Source organism: Vulpes lagopus, chromosome 12 (genome assembly GCF_018345385.1).
Source record: "Vulpes lagopus strain Blue_001 chromosome 12, ASM1834538v1, whole genome shotgun sequence".
In the NCBI taxonomy this organism is placed as follows: domain Eukaryota; kingdom Metazoa; phylum Chordata; class Mammalia; order Carnivora; family Canidae; genus Vulpes; species Vulpes lagopus.
The window spans coordinates 41,285,698-41,303,704 of record NC_054835.1 but is presented as its reverse complement, the minus strand read 5'-3'; the positions used below and the strand labels follow the sequence as shown (position 1 = coordinate 41,303,704).

General features: G+C 43.3%; 1 protein-coding gene across 1 annotated transcript; it reads right to left on the bottom strand.

The window, feature by feature from the left end:
* Positions 1 to 126: 126 nt before the first annotated feature.
* PSME3 (proteasome activator subunit 3) lies at positions 127 to 6,970 on the bottom strand. The gene is made up of 11 exons (XM_041724468.1): positions 6,700 to 6,970; positions 5,974 to 6,006; positions 5,776 to 5,838; positions 5,478 to 5,582; positions 4,528 to 4,576; positions 3,740 to 3,852; positions 3,361 to 3,429; positions 3,167 to 3,234; positions 3,014 to 3,068; positions 2,798 to 2,884; positions 127 to 1,912 (listed from the first exon to the last, which is right to left on the bottom strand). Exons 1-11 carry the CDS (start codon positions 6,739 to 6,741, stop codon positions 1,832 to 1,834), a joined length of 765 nt encoding a protein of 254 aa, XP_041580402.1. The 5' UTR covers positions 6,742 to 6,970; the 3' UTR covers positions 127 to 1,831.
* Positions 6,971 to 18,007: the final 11,037 nt, after the last annotated feature.

The window sequence follows — 18,007 nt, the reverse complement described above, 5'->3', positions numbered from 1 at the left end:
TTCAATTGGTATAAAAACACCCAATAGGGTGGCTGGAGGTGTATGTGGAGGTGGGTGTCCCCGTGCACACGCACTTGAGTGTGGGCATATCCCTAGCCACCAGAGCATCGCACCAGGGTCTGCAGCTTTAGAAAGAGGTCAAAGTACCTGCGTTTTTAATAATTTCTTGACATGGTAAAAGAATTTTACATTACGATCCAAGGGTGGTAGAGTAAGGAGGAGGGGCAGCAGAATAATCCAAAAAACAAAAAGGGAAACTGAGAAACACATAGTGGGGAAAAGGGTAGGGTTTCAGCTGGAAGGGATCTGGAGGGTGGTAGGGGCACTGCCCAACTAAAATGCAATTGGTTTGTTACTGAGTACTATTCATGGGAAGACAGCATTCTGACTCCTTCTCTACAGCATACTGGGAGTAAAAATGATGCATCTGGGTGGAAATATGATTGGGGATGAAGGCAAGGGGAAGAATGAGAGTCAGAAACAGACATGGAGCGAGTCGCTGGCAGGCTGACTGCAATACTAACTCTCCAGTAGCGGCAGAATAAAAAAGTAGGGGTTTGATGAGGGTTAACAGAAAAGCTGTAACAAGTGATCTCTCTGGAAGATTCAAGAGATAGGAGGCAACTCTTCTACGGTTTTGACTTGCCTGGCAGATTTTCACATACACACAAAGCATACACGCGTGTGTGCATACACACACACAGACACACAGGTGCTGCTTTCCTTGGAAGCACAATACTATAAATAAGAGAAATATTTTTCCCCTAGGAAAGCCCAGCAGAAGCAGCAGCATCTGGCTCTCAGAGCTGCAGGGAGCCCCACGCCAATTTACAACTGGCCTAGAAGAGGCAACCAGGAGCCAGAGGACCAGCCTTTGCAGTGATGCCCCAAAAGACCAGAGTCACAGAGGAAGGGGCCTTCCCCAGATCCTCTGCTTCTCATCTCTCGGCTCTCCTCCAACTCACCAGCCTCTGGGCATCAAGAGCCTGTATATAAGAGCAGAACGAGGGGCCCCAGTGTGCAAGGACTAAGACAACTATCACCTTCTGAATGATGTGTGTGTGTGACAGAGTTCTTGGCGGGGGGGGGGTTGGGGGGACAAAGGACAACACCACAGACTATGCGATGGGGAAATCAGGTTAAGAGTAGGAAGGCATGTGCGTGCATGTCTGTACGTATGTGTATACCACACACCTATGTGTATGTGAAAATCCTGGTTATAAAAACATCTCAAGGAGCTAGGGACTTGGCAGAAGGCCTAAGGTGTTTCTTGTCATGATCAGGTTCAAGGTGGGATGTATGTGGATGGGAAATCCTAAGTTATCACCAGGAAAACTGTGGGAGGGAGGATCCAATGTCCCACACAGTGGCAAGAGACACTAACCTTACATCAGAGGAGAGGAGCTGGACCCCTCCCACCCCAGTTCCTAAAAAACACCTAGCACTTTCCTTCCAGTTCCCTCAGCTTCTAATGAACTAATCAACAGAAGGAAAACAACACAAAGCTTAAGACACAGGAGGGAGAGGGCAAGGAGAGAAAACACAAGTATTCCTGTGCCAATATCCTGCACACACAAACCTGGAATTCTCCAGAAATTAGGACAGGTCAGGTGTGGGGTATTAGGGAAAGAAATAGAAGAGTTCCTGAGGCCTGAAAAAAGAGGTAAACACGTCACAGAACTACATGAGAGTTTCATTAGACTCTAACTAAAAACAGAGAGGTGTGATTACTATTTCCAGCCAGTTTCCCCATCACGATAGTCATGTAACAAACCAAGGCAATGTCGGTCTTGAGCCAGACTCACAGAGTCCCCTGGCCCTGGCCCTGGCCTCAGTACAGTGTCTCTGCATTGCTGCTCCGGGGCCGTTTGATCTTCTCGATATTTTTCAGGATCATGTCATGTAGAGTGACCTGGGAGAAGAGGTCAAGGAATCACACATTTGTTCTATCTGACCTCCCAAAGAAACCAGATACCCCCACAAGTCCCCAACCAATCACATGCAAAATCCCAATCCCACTCACTGGAACCTGAATTCAGGGCGGCTGTCTCTCCTCTGTCATACCCACACATTGGGGATTCCTGGATACTTCCCAGGCCCCAAGTGTCGAATAACAATCAACAATGGTACTGGGTCTTTTAACGTGTTATTTCACTCATTTTTGGAAAAAAAAAATTAATTTATTTGAGAGAAAAAGAGCAAGTGGTGAGTGAAGGCGGGGGGGGGGGGCAGAGAAAGAGAATCTCAAGCAGACTCCCTGCTGAGCGTGGAGCTCAACACAGGGTTCAGTCCTACTAATCTCAATCCCACTATGCAGGAGATCATGCCCTAAGCCAAAATCACAAGTTGGATGCTTAACCAACTGAGCCATCCAGGTGCCCCTATTTCACTCATTTTTAAAAAACCATCTTTGTAAAAAAACAAAACGAAAAACCCCCATATTTGTGCCATAGATACTCTAAGTTCTATCTTAGAGATGAAGAAACTGACATTTGAGGTTCGACATCTTGCCTAAGGCCACAGATTACAGGAAGAATTTGTTCTGAACCTAAGCCTTGTGACTCTAATGCTCACATTTTCACACCTATACTGCACTACACTCCCTGCTATCCAAACAGAAAGGGAGATCCCCAGCTATGCACCCTCAATGATCTCAGCTCTCAACTCAGTTAATGAGAATTTATCCTACTCATTTTATCCTACTCCATCCCCCACCTCAAACCCCAGAAAATGACAAGAACATGACCCCTAGGACTAACAGGCAGGGTGACTATGGGCAGGGACCAAGGTTACTCACATATTGATTCCTTAGCTCTGATATGATGAGCCGAAGGCTGATATATTCTTTCTCATCAATTTCTGTCACGGTACGGCGATAGTCCTCCTGAAAGGAGGGTGGAGGAAAGGCTAGTTGCTGAGGCTGGGCTGTCCACAGATGGCAGCTCTTGCAGAGTAACAGCCACTCCTCCCTCTCCTTCCACTTCCACCCTCAGACCCCCACACCCTTACTTACCACATGGGGATATTTAGCTATTTTAGAAACCAATTTGGCTCTTGTAATATAATATCTGTAAGGAGAAGAAGAGGAAGAAGCTGCAGAAGACCCTGGATAATGCTTGCTATGTCACCAGCCCCCAATTCCTGGGCCACGCCCAAGAAGCCCTACCTAGAAATCTGGTCCAGATAAGATGCAGCTTCACTCTCAACAGTTCTTAGTTCTGCAACTGTCTCCTCCTAAAAAAAACCCAAGGGTCGAGGTCAAGTCACTTCCATGTCACTCAAAGAGCCAAAGAGAAAGCAGGGAAAAGGAGAGTAAACCTTTTGAACCTTCCTCTCCAGTTTGTAATACAAGCAAGTTACCTGAATGGACACCCCGAAGTTGTTCCCATCTTCTATCCTGGGAATCAGAAGCTGTACCCACATTTTGACCTGAAGGGTGAGAGGACCAATATATATATATACATATATATGGATATATAGACATATATATATATATATAGACACACACACACACACACACACACACACACACACACACGAAGACCCTCGCTTTTTCTGCTGAAGCCATGAAATATACAATCCTTGCTGCTGGGATCAGATGCCAGGAACATGGTAGCCAAGATACTTAATGTGCCAACTCCTCTATCACCTCCATGCCTCCTGCCCCACAACCAATATTTTTCATAATTCAAGCCAGGCTTTTTGGGGTCAGCCCTTAAGTCACTAGCCCCTGCCTCACCGTGTTGCATTTTTCAATCAGCAGCCGGATCTCAGGTTTCACTTTCTCAATAATGTCCACTAGCTGCTGGTTGCTTTTTAGCATCCCATTGGGCATCACGAACACCTTGGTTCCTGGCAGGGACATGAAGAAGGTCAAATGATTGAGGGGTTGGGGGACAGGACATAATACCCCCACCTTCTTTGTTTCCCAGACCCATGAGATGCTATGATCTCTGTTTTTTATCTAAAATGAGTGTCTAAAGTGCCGAAGTCAAGGGATCCCTGGGTGGCTCAGCGGTTTAGCGTCTGCCTTTGGCCCAGGATGTGATCCTGGGGTCCCAGGATTGAGTCCCGCATCAGGCTCCCTGCACGGAGCCTGCTTCTCCCTCTGCCTATGTCTCTGCCTCTCTCTCTCTCTCTCTCTCATGAATAAATAAAATTCTTAAAAAAAAAAAAAGTGCCAAAATATGAATAAGGAAAGAATAGAAAATTAAAATATGCTCTAAAGATTTAATGCACCAACTATTACTGAAAAAAGAGAAAATAACTAGAACTTCTGTGGAAAATCTAAGATGTGTAGCCACCTCAAACCTCTCCCCCTTGACAGTCCACACTAAGTCAACCGCTCCCTGTTTATTGGGAAATTAGGTTTGGGGTGCTAAATAATAACCATGTTTGTAGAACTTTGGAATGCTAACGCTGGAAAATAAAATTCGGTCTTGTTTTCTGATCAGAGACTGCCAGATCAATCCTCCTGCTCAGGGTTGCAAGCCAGGGAGTAGGTGGGTGGGGGAGACTGGCTCTTACCTTGGAAGGCCTCTTCACATTCATCCAACCTTCGCTTCTTGTAAGTGGGCTAAGGATACAGAGATAGGAATTAGCCTGCTCTTGACACCCATATTCCCATCACAAGTTACCCTTCAAGCAAGTCTAATCTCTTTGGCCCCATAGGCTGTTTTCATTTATGCACAATTTACTAAGCATATATAAGACTTTAAAAAAGATTCTTGCCACAAAGCAAGTTACAATCTAGTTGGGAAGACCAGCCTTCAAATGACACATTAAGCAATTGGGGGAGAGGGGTGGATACTATAAGCAACAGGAAAAATGAACCATTCAAAGCACAGTGAATATACTAAAGGGAATATGTACAAATCTTCAACTTCCACAAAGAAGTACAATATTCAATCAACAAACATGTACTTAGCACCTACTATGTACCAAGTATAGTGCTAGGTGCTAGGGATACAAAGATGATTAATAGTTTCTGTTTTCCAGAATTGCAAGCTCTATCAATGACACAGTAATTCAGACAATACAGTGTTAACAGTGTTATTATGAAATGTGGACATGTAACTGGCAAGCACTGGGTTCTAAATATATGCCACATAGACAGAGACTACAGTCATATAGCAAGCACTACTCATCCCTCTAACAATACTCAAGACATTGAAAAAGGTAAGAAAAATCTTGTTTAGAGCCACAGGGACAGACCAGATAACTTGAGGAAACCTGTAGCTACTAGTCCAATTTAGAACTCACTGTAGGACAAAGTAACATTACATTACACACTTCATGCTATAAATGAAAACCAGGGTCTCAAAGTGGTATACTGGAATCATCAGGTCTATAAGAGCCCTTGTTCCTAGATCCTAATCCACTGTCTCCTCCGTATGTGTTTAAATTGACTAGGAAGTAAAGAACAGAGACTAGAGAACTATTGCTTCAGAATACAAAGAAAAATACAGGACACTCACACCGTCCAGTCCATCGTGGCTATTGGTGAGAAGAATAGGATCAGGGACTGGGAGATTCATGTCTGAGTGGATCTGAGTTAGGTCATGGATGTTTAGGATTGGTTCCTGAAAGAGAGACGCCCACCCCCAAAACAACATCAGTCTTTTCAAAATGAACAAAGAAGTATTTTATTTGAAGGGCAAGAAATGAGAGCATTTTACTGTACAAAACAAAATAGAATCAACACATGATTTCTCCCATTTGACAGAAAGACCAGAGCCAAAAAAACTGGGGAATTTGAAGAAAAGAGTCTCTCACCTTCAAAAAGCTATCAAGTTCTAACAACTTCTTTGGGAAGAAATTTGCCACCAAGTCTTCTGCCTAAAAATGAAGGAAAATACAGCTCAATTAATAATTGTGGGAAGGTCTCTCTCTCTACAGATCTCTTCTTTGGGAAATTCCCAACTATCAACCAATGCTTATTTATTTTATTTTGTTTTTTTTTATTGCACTCACCTCACTTGTGATCCGCTCCCTGAAAGAATCAACCTAAAATTAACAAAGAGAGCAATTCAGTAACAGCAAGTCAATACCTGGCAACAGAGGTTAAGGGCAGGACGGGAAAACCCAAATCCAGCCGTACTCCCCTCACCTTGTAATTGTAATGAGAAGCTGAGAGACCCCCAGACTGTAAATACTTTATTTTTTTGAGGATCCATTTCTCCATCTCAGGAGAGGGAAGTGGGGCTTGAGGGTAGCACCCGCCTGCCTTCCCTCCCACCCTCCCTCCCTGTGTCTGAAGCTGTCTGGATTTGAGAGCAAAGGAAAGTCAGGGAGACAGGGGGCATGTGAGCTCACAAACGTGCCAAGCCCCCATCCAGACCTAGCTTTTGATACCAGGGAGGCCTGACGCCAAGGGTAGGGGTAGAACAGCGTAGCATCCGGAGGCGGGGACGTTGCTGGACTGGGGACTTCCAGCTGTCACTGGCCTAAAGTGTTGAGTCCACCACGTGTCCGCGGAGGTCTCCTCGGGGCTCTCCACCACCAGATGCGGTTCACAAGGCCACCCCATATTATCCTCTCCCCTGATGCCGTCTCCGGGAGTGGGGGGCTGGGCAGAGCTGAGCGGAAGCTCAGAGCTGGTGTCCCCAGGGAGACAAAGACGCCATGGGTAGTGGGGAGCCGGTCAGACTGCTCGGGAATCGAAGCGGGGGGTAAGGAGGCCCAGACCGGTGCCGCTACCTTGAGCTTCACTTCCTGATCCACCTTCAGCAACGAGGCCATGGCCGGGCCGGGCCGTGTCCGCTCCACTGGAGACCAGAGGCGCTGTGGGCTCCGGGGAGGGGGTCAGAGGGACGGGAAGAATCTCGGCTGTTCTAGGGACACGACCGCCCTCGCTGGCTCACTCACTGCTCGCTCGCTCCCTCCCTCCGAGCCGTCCGCCCGCCCGCCTGCTGCCTGCTGCCTGCTCACTCTCTCGCTCGCCCTCCCGGCTTTCGCCGCTCACGCCGGAAGTTACATCACAGCCAATCGCCGGGACTCCGGAGAGGCGCACGTGCCCTGCGCAGCCGCGCTGGGGTCCAGCCCTGGACGTCCGAGACCGGACTCCTAGCAGCCGGCATCCAATGCCGGGTAAGGGCGAAGTAGGAGGGAGAGCAGCCGAGGGTGGTTTGCTGAAAACTGAGCATTAGAGAGACTCCAGTACAGTTTGACATTCTGTTAGCTCGGCGCTCGCCCTCACCACGGGGACCTTCTGAACGCTGCCGCCTCGAGGACAGGACGGACAGGGCCGTCGCGCCCCAGTGACGTCGGCCGGAGGAAGCCGGCGGCCCGGCGCTGGGCTCGGGGTTCTACTCTGTGATTCTTGCTGCCTCCTCCCGTCGGCCGAAGCTCTAGTGTTAGGCTAGAGTCAAACAGAAGTCAAGCTCTGTTGTCCCGGCCTTCTCCACCTTCCTCCGCCACTTAGCCTCATACAGTTCGAGACCTCAGAGATCAGCTGCCTGATGGGCTGACATCCGGAGCGCGGCATTGCTTGTCCAAGCCCACACAGAGTTTCCAGACCCAGATCTCCCGACTTTCAGGACAATGCCGTTATCTATTTTCCTAATAGGAGGCAGAGACCGTACCTCTTCACTCGCTCATTCATCCGGTCTCTCTTAACATTGGTTCTTTCGCTCAGTAAAATGGAGGCAGGACGCTGTACTAGGCCCTGGGATGGCGTTGTCCCAGAGCGGAGAAATACACGAGTTCCTTATAGAAGTAAAAATCATCTAGTAGCCACATTAAAAAGTCAAACAGGTGAAAATAATTTTAATCCTAGATTTAACCCAGTTTATCCAGACATTTCAACATGTAACCAATATAAACCTACGAATGAGATCTTACACATTCTCTTCTCGTGCCAAGTCTTCGAAATCCAGTATGAATTTTACACTTAACTGTACATCTCAATTCAGAGGTGCCACATTTGGCTGCGACTCCTGTATTTAAAAAACCACATTTCAGGGAAATCAAAGGTAAACAAGACTCAAGTTCTCTGGCCTCCTGGGTCATACTACTGGGGGAAGACATCAGAAAATAACCTGACAACATAATTGCAAAATTTAATTAATGTTTGGAAAGAAATGTCTAGTATAGAGAAACCAGAGGTCTATTTTAGAAAGAATGGCCAAGGACAGCCTCTCAGATGAAGTACCAAGCTAGGATCTAAAGGATATAAAGGGGTTAACTTGGGAAGAGTGAGGGGAAGAGCCTCCAAAGGTAACTAGTGCTGTACAGGCAAATGCCCTGGGGAAGGAAAGAGTTTCCCCATTGAAGAAATTGAAAGACTCGTTAATGATCTGGGGATGGGGATGGGAGTGGGGTGGGGAGGGTTGTTAAGAAATACTTTGGATTATGTACAAAGGCAGGTCATCTGATTTACATTTTGGGGTCATTCTTTTTTTTTTTTTTTTTTTTAAAGGACTTTGTGATTCTTTTTTTTTTTTTTTTTTTTTTAATTTTTATTTATTTATGATAGTCACAGAGAGAGAGAGAGGCAGAGACACAGGCGGAGGGAGAAGCAGGCTCCATGCACCGGGAGCCCGATGTGGGATTCGATCCTGGGTCTCCAGGATCGCGCCCTGGGCCAAAGGCAGGCGCCAAACCGCTGCGCCACCCAGGGATCCCTGGGGTCATTCTTGATGCGTGGGTAGGCCTCTGTGCTAAGCACAGGGATGATAGTGGGAATACAGAGTTAAATAAAGTGCCACTGCCTGAGGCCTTTGGAATCAGAAAGACCTAGGTTCAAATCCCACCTCAGCTCCTTACTGTAGTCTTTTGGGGAAATGACTGAAATGTTGGATCTCAATTCTCTCATCTGTGAAATGGAATTCTGATAATAAATACATCATATTACACACGTAATTCTGTGAAGTGTTTGTGAATATTGGAAATCATAAATATGTAAAAGAACTAACACAGTGTGTAGACACAAGGTAGGGACCAGATGAATAGCAGCCATTGTCAGATAAGCTACCTGTTAGTGCTTAGCATGAAGAGATTACTCCTTAAGCTATATAATTATATATAATGACAATATCATATTATTATATTATGAATAATCATAAATGCTTCCAAACTCCAGGTCCTTTTCCATTTCTTCAAGACTATATGCAACATAGCACATACTTTCCTTTGCTTACTAATGTATACTGGCTTTCTCTCCTTTACTTGCTTTTTTTTTTTTTTTAAAGATTTTATTTATTTATTCATGAGAGACAAAGAGAGGCAGAGACGTAGATGGAGGGAGAAGCAGGCTCCTCATAGGGAGCCTAATGTGGGGCTCAATCCTGGACCCTGGGATCACGCCCTGAGCCAAAGACAGCCATTCAACCATTGAGCCACCCAGGCGTCCCTCTTTTACTTGCTTTCTGTTAACACTTGAACCTAGTGACTTTTGAACTCTGATCTGGAACTTAACTTCAGGAATGCTTTCCCAAATTCATCCTATTTTAAGTACGCAATTACGCTGCATTTCTTTCAGAATAACTTTAAGCTGAAAACATGTTGGTGTTTTTGAAATATGACTTTGTTATCAAATAATTGTGTTGTGTCTTCAGGTAGGGTATAAGAAGACGGATACACATTCGTTCTTTATCTCTCTTCCTCCTCCCCTATCCAAACGTTTTATATAATACTCCATTCATTTATTTACTCAGTGAACATTTGCTGAGGGCTACTATATTTAACAAATTCTATTCATTTTTGGTGCTTGTGAATCAAATGTAATCATTGATGACTGGACTTTAAAAAAAATAAAAAAAAATTTTTTTAGATTTATTTATTTGTTGGAGAGCGAGCGAGAGAGAACACAAGCAGGCAGAGTGGCAGACAAAGGGAGAGGGAGAAGAAGGCTCCCCGCTAAGCAAAGAGCCTGATGTGGGATTCCATCCCAGAACCTGCGCAGAAGGCAGACGCTTAACTGACTGAGCCACTCAGGCATCCTGACTGCTCTCACTTTATTTATTTTTAAAAAAAATTTTTAAAAATTTATTTATGATAGTCACACACAGAGAGAGAGGCAGAGACACAGGCAGAGGGAGAAGCAGGCTCCATGCACCAGGAGCCAGACATGGGACTTGATCCCGGGTCTCCAGGATCGTGCCCTGGGCCAAAGGCAGGTGCCAAACCGCTGAGCCACCCAGGGATCCCTGCTCTCACTTTAAACTCATGTCCACAAATCTCAAATGGGTGCACAATACTGAGTAAGAGCCTACGACGTGCTCCTGACAAGTTTACTCTTAGACTCCAAATGACTGTCATACTTTCTAATTTCCCTAATCCTCTACTATCCTCCCCCACCACAACCAATTTATGATTTTGGCTCATCATTCATTGAGAAAACAGAAACAAATGAGAACTTCTTCTCACCACCAAATTTGCTAACCTGCAAGTACTTTCTGCTTTTCCTCTTTCATTCAAGGAAACATATATGACAACCTGTTCTTCCAACATTCCTCCAGCCTTACTGGTGACCTGTTTGTTTCCTTTGCTGGCTTTTCCTCCACTGCTCACTTCCTAATGGTGGCATGCTCCAGGGCTTAGTCCTACATCCTTTATTATTCTCTACTTAAACTTTCTCCCTAAGAGGTATTGCCCATGTTCATGCTATAAATACTATCTGTATGCTGATGGCTCTAAATTTATATCTCCAGTCCTGACATCTTTACTGAGCTCCTACACTTGATCTTAGCCAAAAGGCCGAGAAGCGATCTTTACTGAGCTCCTATTGTCTGTTTGACACTCTTGCTTGGATAGTAAATAGGCATCTCAAGCTTGATGCCAAACGAGGATTCTTGATTCTTCCATACACCTGTTATTTTCCTGCTCTACTCCATCTCAGTAACAGACAATATTCATTTAGTTGTTCAAACCAAACATTAAACTGTCAACCTTGATTCCTCTCTTTCCTTCATCTCCCCACATCCAATCCATCAGCAGGCCCTGTCAGCTTTACCTGTAGAATGCATCCTATATGAGTATGCTTTTCTCCATCTCCTCACTTGTTATCCTAGTTGAAGCCACTGTCACCCTTTACTAAGACTATTGCAATAGACTCCTATCTGGTCTCTCCATTTTCTTGCTGCTACCCTCCATTTCCATATTTTGTTCTCTACTCAGCACTCAAATTATCATTTAATATGTCATTCACGGGCAGCCCGGGAGGTTCAGCGGTTTAGCGCCACCTTCGGCCCGGGGCGTGATCCTGGAGTCCCCGGATCGAGTCCCACATTGGGCTCCTTGCATGGAGCCTGCTTCTTCCTCTGCCTGTATCTCTGCGTGTCTCTCTCTCTCTCTCTCTCTGTCTCTCATGAATAAATAAAATCTTTAAAAAAAATAATATGTCGGGATCCCTGGGTGGCGCAGCGGTTTGGTGCCTGCCTTTGGCCCAGGGCGTGATCCTGGAGACCCGGGATCGAGTCCCACGTCGGGCTCCCGGTGCATGGAGCCTGCTTCTCCCTCTGCCTGTGTCTCTGCCTCTCTCTGTCTCTCTGTGACTATCATAAATAAATAAAAAATTAAAAAAAAAAAACAAAATTGTTAAAAATAAATAAAATAAAATAATATGTCATTCACGGTATGGTAATATCTACTAAAGCTGAGTAAGTTGATACATTTTAAAATATTTAAATATATTCTATAACCATATATACATACATAGATTTACATATGTGCATGTATGTTTACGTATATGCACATGAATATATATGTGACCCTGAAATCCCAACTCTAGGAATATACCTAACAAAAATGCATAAATATATTCACCAAAAGACATGAACGAGAATGTTCATAACAAAGCAATTCACAGTAGCACCAACCAGAATCTGCCTAAATGTCTCTCAATAGTTGGACAGGGTGCCTAGGTGGCTCAGTCCGTTAAGCGTCTGCTTTAGGCTCAGGTCATGATCCCAGGGTTCTGAGACCAAGTCCTGCATCAGGCTCCCCGCTCAGTGGGGAGCCTGCTGCTACCCCTGCTTGTGCTCTCTATCAAATAAACAAAATCTTTTTTAAAAAGCAGTAGGACAGGGGATCCCTGGGTGGTGCAGCAGTTTAGCGCCTGCCTTTGGCCCAAGGCACGATCCTGGAGACCCAGGATCAAATCCCATGTCGGGCTCCTGGTGCATGGAGCCTGCTTCTCCCTCTGCCTATGTCTCTGCCTCTCTCTCTGTGTGTGCCTATCATAAATAAATAAAAATTTAACAAAAAATAAATAAAAAGCAGTAGGACAGATAACTAAATTTTAATATAGTCACACAATAGAATACTGCACAGTATTCAGATTGCATGAACTAAAATTACACGCAAGACAGACACATCTACAAACATAATATTGGGTAAAAGAAACCAGAGTACATACTGTATGATTCCATTTACATGAAGTTTGAAAAAGTCAAAACTAATCAATGGTGTTAGAGTTGAGGATATTGTTTCCTCCTGGGGTGAGTAGCAATTGGAAAGGAACATGGGAGGAGGGCGGGGGGTGGGGGTGAGTGGGTGACAGGCACTGAGGGGGACACTTGACGGGATGAGCACTGCGTGTTATTCTGTATGTTGGTAAATTGAACACCAATAAAAAATTAATTTATTAAAAAATAAAAATAAATAAAATTTAAAAAAATTTAAAAATTTTTAAAAAAAGGAAAGGAACATGGGGAAGGGGAGTTGAGTCCTGGTTACATAGGTGTGTTCATTTGTGAAAATTCATTGAGTTGTACATGTAGGATTTTTGTCCTTTTCCTTTTTTTAAATATTTTATTTATTTATTTGAGAGGGAGAGAGAGCACAAGCAGGGGAGCAGCAGGCCGAGGGAGAAGCAGGCTCCCCACTGAGTAGGACCCTGGGATCATGATATGAGCTGAAAGCAGATGCCTAATCAACTGAGCCACCCAGGAGCCCCATAGGATTTTTGTCCTTTTCTATTTGTATTTTATACTTCAGTAAATAGTTTTTTTGTTTTTTTTTTAAAGTAAGACAAATTGACAAGACAGGAGGAAGATGGCAGGGGAGTAGGACCCTAGACTTGTCTCATCCCATGAACATGACTAGATAACTATTATTTCACTCTTAGGTGGAATTTAAGAAACAAAACAAACAAGCAAAGAAAAAAAAGAGAGAGGTGAACCAAGAAACAGACTCTTAACTGTAGAGAACAAACTAATGGTTACCAGAGGGAAGGGGCGGGCATAAGGAGATTAAGGAGTGCATTTGTTGTGATGAACATCAGGTGATGTGTGGAAGTGGTGAATTACTATATTGTACACCTAAACTAATACTACACTGTGTGAATCAACTGGAATTTAAATTAGAACTTTTAGGGCAGCCTGGGTGGCTCAGCGGTTTAGCGCCACCTTCAGCTCAGGTCGTGATCCTGGAGTCCCAGGATCGAGTCCCATATCAGGCTCCCTGCATTGGAGCCTGCTTCTCCCTCTGCCTGTGTCTCTGCCTCTTTCTCTGTCTCTCACGAATAAGTAAATAAAATATTTTATAAATAAATAAATTAGAACTTTTATAAATAAATAAATAGTAAGCCCAATCATATCTATTCTGTGCTTACCACCCTCAATGGTTTGCCAGCTGACAGAGGGCCTCCTGAATCTCCCAGTTGAAGTAACTCCACCCACCCTTGCTCCTACTTATTCTTATGTATGTATTTTTCTCATCACACCTATTATATTGGTTTGCTGCTTTAACAAAGTGCCACAAACTGGGTGGCTTAGAACAAGGGAAAAGAATTATCTTGCAGTTCTAGGGACTAGAAGTCTGACATCAGAGCGTCAGCAGGCCTGTGCTCCCTCTAAAGATGCTAAGGAAGGGCACCTGGGTGGCTCAGTCAGTTAAGTGTCTGCCTGGGGCTCAGGCATGATCTCATAATCCTGGGATCAAGCCTCGTAACAGTCTCTCTGCTCCGCGGGGAAACTGCTTCTTCCTTTGCCCTTCTGCTTGCTCGTGCTTTCTCTCACTGTCTCTCTCTCAAATAAATAAAATCTTTAAAATAAATAAAAACAAAGAAAGGTGCTAGGGAAGAATCTATTCTAGGCCTGTCTCCCCACTCCTGGTAGCCTCAGGTGTTCCTTGGCTTGTAACCAGTCATCTCCCTGTGTCTCTTCACTCATCTTCCCTCTGTTCACAGTCATCTTTGTATCCCCTCTTTAAAAGGATATCAGCCAGGGATCCCTGGGTGGCTCAGTGGTTTGGCGCCTGCCTTCAGCCCAGGGTGTGATTCTGGGGTCCCAGGATAGAGTCCCACATCGGGTTCCCTGCATGGAGCTTGCTTCTGCCTGTCTCTCATGAATAAATAAATAAAACCTTTTTAAAATAAATAAAAGGATATCAGTCAAATTGGATTAGGGCCCATACTAACAATCTCATTGACTTGATCATCAGCAAAGGCCCTATTTCCAAATAAACCACATTTGCAGATACTGAGGTTCAAACTTCAACATATTTTGTGGGGACACGATTCAATCCTTCATACCTACCATTATCTGATCATCTAATCTGTTTACAAATTTATTGTCAAATTCTCTCCTCTAGAATATAAACTATCTGAAGAGTTGGCCAGTGTATCCTCAGCATAGAAAAGTGACTAGCACATAGTAGGTCCTCAATAAATCTTTGCTGAATCAATGACTTAGGTACTTTGTCCATTCCTGATAGTTCCTCAAGCACTATGCATGCTACCTGTCATTTACCCTCCAAGTAGCAGGGCATACAGTTTTCCATGTGCCAGGCATTGTTCTTTGTGTTTCATATTATTAGCTCATTTAATCATCACACTACTCTATGTGACATATACTATTATTCTCATTTTATAAATAAGGAAACAAGGCACACGGTCGCTAAATAACTTGTACGGGGTCAGAACTGGCAAATGACAAAGACAGGTTTCTGAACCCAGGCAGTCTACACCTCTAAACCCTCAGCTGTAATCTCTATATGCTCTACTCTTTAGAAGTTCATTACATCTTTATGCCTTTCTGAGATGGTGTTAGTGGCAGCCAAGCAGGAAGAAATGTAGGACTATGAACCAGCCATACCAGGCCAAGGTGAGAATTCTTTGGGGATGATTCTGCTTACCTCCTCCAGAGTGTGTAGGCGGGGGGGAGGTTCATGCTGAAAGATCCAAGAGGAAGAAGTGTCTAATCTCTAATTAGTTAGCAATACCAGGAGAAGATCAATCTGGTTCCACATACTACATCTAATACCAACTGTAGGAAAATTGTATTATTTAAAACAATAGGAAAGTTATTTCTGGAAGTGAGAACAACCTTCTTTTTTTAAAATTTAATTTACGGGTGCCTGGGTGGTTCAGTCAGTAAGTGTCCAACTCTGATTTCAGCTCAAGTCATGATCTTAGGGTTGTGTGATCAAGCACCATGTCAGGCTCCATGCTCAACAGGAAGTCTGCTTGCCCCTCTCCTTCTGCTCCTCTTCTCACTTGTGCTTTCTCTCTCTCTCTCTCTCTCTCTCTCTCTCTCTCTCTCTCAAATAAAATCATTTTAAAATTTTAATTTAGGGGATGCCTGGGTGGCGCAGCAGTTTAGCGCCTGCCTTCCACTCAGGGTGTGATCCTGGAGTTCCAGGATCAGGTCCCACATCAGGCTCCCTGCATGGAGCCTCCTTTTTCCTCTGCCTGTGTCTCTGCCTGTCTCTCTCTCATTCTGGGTCTCTCATGAATAAGTAAATAAAATCTTTTAAAAAATAAAATTTTAATATTAATTTATTTATTCTGTAGAAACAACTTTCTAAGGAATATGTCACCAAGAAAAAAGCAGATTTGAGTTTATAAAAATGTAAAGCTCATGCAAATCTGGAAAACAGCTTAATTAAATAGAATTCACATAAATTGATGAAAAATGTTAAGAAAAATATTAAGAATCTAGCAGAAAAATGAGCAAAGGATGCAAAGAGAGAAGTCACAAAAGAGAAACTACAGCAAACTAATATATACAAGTAACCAACAATGCCAATGAAAATAACAGGGAAGTGCCTTTTTTTTTTTTATTTGGCCGTTATTCCTCAGGTATATGATACCAATACTGGCCAAGGCATCTCGAACAGGCTCTCTCATACACTATTGAAGGAAAACAGAATACAATTACATACAACCACTTTCTAAAGTAATTGCTAATGTTAGTTAGTAGACATGAAATAGCCATGCTCTTTTAATTCAGTAATCCCAACTGTGAGACTAACACAAGAAAGCAGTCAGCCCTTCATTGCAGCATTACTGTAATCACCAAAACTGGAAACAATAGAAATTTTCAGCAAAAAAGAAATACATTAAGGTCATTCATTTGATGTAATGTAATGCAGCCATGAGAATGATAATTACAAAAATTGTGTAGCCAATTAAAAAATATGTAATATTAAATTTGAAAATGAGGATACAAAAATTTCATACAGATTATAAATACAAGTACAACTGTGTTAAAGTACACAGGAAAAACACATCTTAATGGGAAACATAAAAATTATAGTGTGGTGAGATTATGGGTAACTTTATAACACTATTCCCTTAACTTCCTGTGTTTGTTATATTATCTTCCTGTAAAGGTTTAATTTTGTTGTAAATGAATCGTAGGCTTATTGTAAAAAAAAAAATCCAGCAGTACAAACTTGCCTTAAGTAGAAGAAAAAGTCTCTGTCCCATTGTCCACATAACATGTCGTGTTATATGTTGTTACTTTTTTGAACAAATAAATCATACCATGTATGCTGCCTATAATTTTTATTTCAGTTGACACCTTTTGTCTCAATTCATGGAAAAACCTCTTCCCTGGTCTCCCTGCTTCCAACTTTGCCCTTCTTCAGACTATTCACAAAGCAGCCAAGCAAACCAAAAAAAAAAGCAAGTTTACTTTACTCTTTTTAATGGCTGCATAGTACTCTGCTGAATGAACAACACCATCATTTATTTAAACAATCCTCTATGAGCGAAGGACATTTAGCAGTGAATATTCTTGTATGTATGTATTTATGCACTTGTATATCTATTAGGAAATTCCCAGAAAGAGATTTTATAAATCAAAGAATATGAACACTTAAAAATTTGATAGATGTTTCCAAATTGACCACTGAAAACATTATACTAATTTACACTCCTGAGGATGCCTGGGTAGCTCAATGGTTGAGTGCTTGCCTTTGGCCCAGGGCGTGATCCTGGAGTCTCAGGATCAAGTCCCACATCTGGCTCCCTGCATGGAGCCTGCTTCTCTCTCTGCCTCTCTCACTCTCTGTCTCTCATGAGTAAATAAATAAAATCTTTAAAAAAATCTTACACTCCCAGCCAATGGCATTCTAGAGTTTCACAAATGCTCATCAGCGTTGGATGTTATCAACTGGTTCAGCCTTTACCAATCTCATAAAGCAGCAATGCTGCCCCACTTAACTTCCATTGATGTAATTACAAATGAAATGAGGCATCTATTGCTTTATCAATCATTTGTTGTTCTGCAAGCTCACTTTTTCATATTTTTTGCCCATTTCATTATTGGTCTTTTGGTGTTTCTATTGATTTGAATAGACCTCTGTATTTTGAGGAAATTTACCTTCTATCTTATGAGCTGCAACTATTTTCTACATTTTTTTGTAAATTTTTTTACAGCGTCATTGATGGTTCAGAAAGTTTTTTTTAATTTTTTTTTATTTATTTATGATAGTCACAGATAGAGAGAGAGAGGCAGAGACACAGGCAGAGGGAGAAGCAGGCTCCATGCACCGGGAGCCCGACGTGGGATTCGATCCCGGGTCTCCAGGATCGCGCCCTGGGCCAAAGGCAGGCGCCAAACCGCTGCGCCACCCAGGGATCCCTGGTTCAGAAAGTTTTAATTTCTTTTTTTCTTTTAAAGATTTTACTTATTCATGACACACACACACACACACAGGCAGAGACACAGGCAGAGGGGACTCCAGGATCACTCCCTGAGCCAAAGGCAGACACTCAACAGCTGAGCCACCCAGGTGTCCCAGAAAGTTTTAATTTCTAAGGAGTAAAATCCTGTGC